Source organism: Octopus bimaculoides, chromosome 4 (assembly GCF_001194135.2).
Source record: "Octopus bimaculoides isolate UCB-OBI-ISO-001 chromosome 4, ASM119413v2, whole genome shotgun sequence".
NCBI classification, from domain to species: domain Eukaryota; kingdom Metazoa; phylum Mollusca; class Cephalopoda; order Octopoda; family Octopodidae; genus Octopus; species Octopus bimaculoides.
This window is the reverse complement of record NC_068984.1, coordinates 145,360,843-145,364,186: the sequence shown is the minus strand read 5'-3', so window position 1 is coordinate 145,364,186 and position 3,344 is coordinate 145,360,843. Positions and strand designations below refer to the sequence as shown.

The 3,344-nt window shown below is 36.1% G+C and overlaps 1 protein-coding gene across 1 annotated transcript in view; it reads left to right on the top strand.

Moving 5' to 3' along the window:
• Positions 1 to 2,937, top strand: part of LOC106878756 (beta-hexosaminidase subunit beta) — a 31,009-nt gene extending 28,072 nt beyond the window's left edge. Inside the window, exons 12-13 of the mRNA XM_052967697.1 lie at positions 694 to 798; positions 2,527 to 2,937. Of these exons, the coding sequence (XP_052823657.1) occupies positions 694 to 798; positions 2,527 to 2,677 (256 nt within the window). The 3' untranslated portion in view covers positions 2,678 to 2,937. The remainder of the gene's footprint in view (positions 1 to 693; positions 799 to 2,526) is intronic.
• The last annotated feature ends 407 nt before the right edge of the window (positions 2,938 to 3,344 follow it).

Below are 3,344 nucleotides of genomic sequence, written 5' to 3'. Positions count from 1 at the left end.
TATATATCTTTATTGCAATTAAAAAAAAAGTAAGGTAAAATTTAATTTTAAAAATTTCTTTGTATGAAGCTAAAACATTTCTGTCTTATTTCTGGTATTACTAGAATGAAAAATATAAAGGAAAATATAATTAATTATTATAATATAATTAATTATAATAATCCTTTCTAGTATAGCTGCAAGGCCTGAAATTGGGCGGAGGGGGATATTCGATTATATCGAACCCAGTACTCAACATCTCTATTATCATTGCCCAATGCATATAGACCACTGTTATCGTACTTAACAACAGGCCATATCAGATGTTCTATTTCAGAGACTTCCAAACCCTAAGGAAGGATGAAGACCACTCGACTACACTGATGTTATTGGCAAGGCAACATGAAATTGGGAATCTAACAAAATGTTTATGTGGGACAGAGATTCGTGACGCAGTATCGTAGAACGCAGCTGGGTTGCGACGCCTATCTATCTATCTATCTATCTATCCTCATACACACACGCATATACATACATAGATGTATACAGACAAATAGACAGGTAGACATACAAACAGGCAGACAGATAGAATGATAGACCACTAACAGAGAACCAGAGAAAGAAAGCAGAGCTAGACAAATGGACAAAATGAACGAAAAATAAGATAAAATTGTTTATAAGCTGGTTTCTTTTTCCCCCCATTTCGTCTTACAGGCCGAGAGCTTCAGCTGTGGCAGAACGTTTGTGGAGTAAACGAGAAGTAAACAACGTGGATGATGCTCAGTTCCGCTTAGATCAACAGCGTTGTCGTCTGCTAAGGTATTTATCTAAAACTCATCTCTATCTTTAAAATATAGACTATTCACTTATCTGCTACGGTATTATTCTCAAACTGCTCTCCAGTTTAAAAAGAAAAGACGATTGTATTTGTCCGCTAACGTATTTCTCTCCTGCTACTCTCCATCTTAAAAACTGATAATGTTGATTATGTACTCCGCACTCCAACTTTAAAAAATTAACAATTCACTTACATTAGGTATTACCTTTAAATTATTCTCCCTTTAAAAAAAAAAAGATAATTTCTTTGTCGTCTGCTAAGTTTCATGATAGCATTTCTGTAATAGAAATAGAGTGATGGGCAGGCGCACCTTCTACCCAGCTAAACGAGACCCTACTCAGTGAAAAGGCTGACTTCCATCGCTTCAGCAGCTGATATTCATTTTATATGAATTATCTTCCTAAACGCCAAAACATGCAGTTTGGTCCCTAAACTGAAATCACAACCTTACGATCATGAGATCAACATCTTAGCCATTTAGCCGCACGCATTCACATGACGGGAGAAACATTAATCATGTTTAATGTAGAGTTATGTACACTATATTTTTTAAATACATTTGCTTTGAAAATGTATAAATATTAAAATAACTGGTACTCCGTCGGTTATGACGATGAGTGTTCCAGCTGATTCGACCAACGGAACAACCTGTTCCTGAAATTTACGCGTATCCCTAACATAGTTCTCAGGGAGATTCAGCGCGACACAGATTGTAACAAGACTGGCCCTTTAAAATACAAGTAATAATCATTTTTGCGAGTTAAGTGGACTGGACCAAGGGGAAATAAAGTGTTTTGCTTAAGGACACAACACTTAATAATAATAATAACAATAATAATAATAATAATAATAATAATAATAATAATAATAATAATAATAATACTTATAATTTTGGCACAAGGCCAATCGTGCTAACGATTCTGCCAGCTCGCCGCCTAAAAGTAAAAAATAATTATCCAAACCTGTTCGTATTTTTGTGGTAATTTTAAAAACTACATTAGAATGTCTCTCTGTCCTCGTCAATCACGACGTTTATATCCAAAAACGCACAATATTAAATGAGTCGGTCAGAAATGGACAATAGAACACAAAAGGGACAAAGGCCTTTGTTCTGAGACCCTAAGTTGATCTTTTAACTTACCTAAATAACACATTCAGACAGTTTTTAAACATACTTAATAATATTGTTTCATGGTTGGATTAATAGAATTTAATAACATATAACCAGTAAATGAAAACGATTTATTGCTCACTGATCCGGGCTGCTTTCTGTTTGTATTATCGTGGCACTCCGTCGGTTACGACGACGAGGGTCCCATCTGATATGATCAACGGAACAGCCTGCTCGTGAAATTAACGTGCAAATGGCTGGGTATTCCACAGACACGTGTACTCTTAACGTAGTTCTCAGGGAGATTCAGCGTGACACAGAGTGTGACAAGGCTGGCCCTTTGAAATACAGGTACAACAGAAACAGGAAGAGTGAGAGAAAGTTGTGGTGAAAGAGTACAGCAGGGTTCACCACAGCCTCATGGAGCTTTAGGTGTTTTCGCTCAATAAACATTCACAACGCCCAGTCTGGGAATCGAAACCACTTGTATTATATAACAATGTATAATATACAATATTATATATACTGTATCTTCAAGTATACATTACATGGTGTTATTTATGCAATTGTGTTTTTTTTTCTTTTCTGTCCTATCTAGTCGAGGAATTTCAGCGCAACCAATTATGAACGGATATTGTGAAGAGACACAAAACAGACAGCTTTTGGCTTTGGTTTCATCTCCTGCTGCCATCATTCATTCTTTTACCATCAAGTTTTATGTTTTTTCCACTCTTCTTGCTTTTTACTAACATCATGTCTTGCTACTCCCCCCCCCCCAAACACGTAATAAGCAACTCGTACAATTAATATTTTATTCGCGCATCTAATCCCCACGAAAGACCTCATAATTCTATTTTTCGCAATCTTTGCAGCTTCAAAGCAATGCGCATTGATTGTACCAACATAGAACCAGTTTGTTGCAAAATCACAAAATATTTTTCATTTCCGTCATATTCTTCAAAGACTGATTTGGCAAATTGGTAGCGACAGGAATCTCTCAAAGAATGTTTTTACCTCAAATAAAAGTTTATTAAATTGGAGTCATTTGCCTTTATTGAGAATATTTAATGTACACACATTCTATTTCATTCTTTTACTTGTTTCAGTCTGCAGCCATGCTGGAGCACCGCCTTTAGTCGGACAGATCGACCCCAGGACTTATTCTTTATAAATCTAGTACTTTTACTATCGTTTTTTTGCCGCACCGCTAAGTTATGGCGACGTAAACACACCAACGTCGCTTGTCAAGCGATGGTGGTGGGACCGTCTACCAAATCCTTTCACAGTAGAAGACACTTACCCAAGGTTCAACGCAGTGGGACTGAACCTAGTATAGCAGTGAATAAATTCAAACGTATAAATCTGGCCGAAGAATTTAAATATTCAACTTTATTATTATTATATATATATATATAT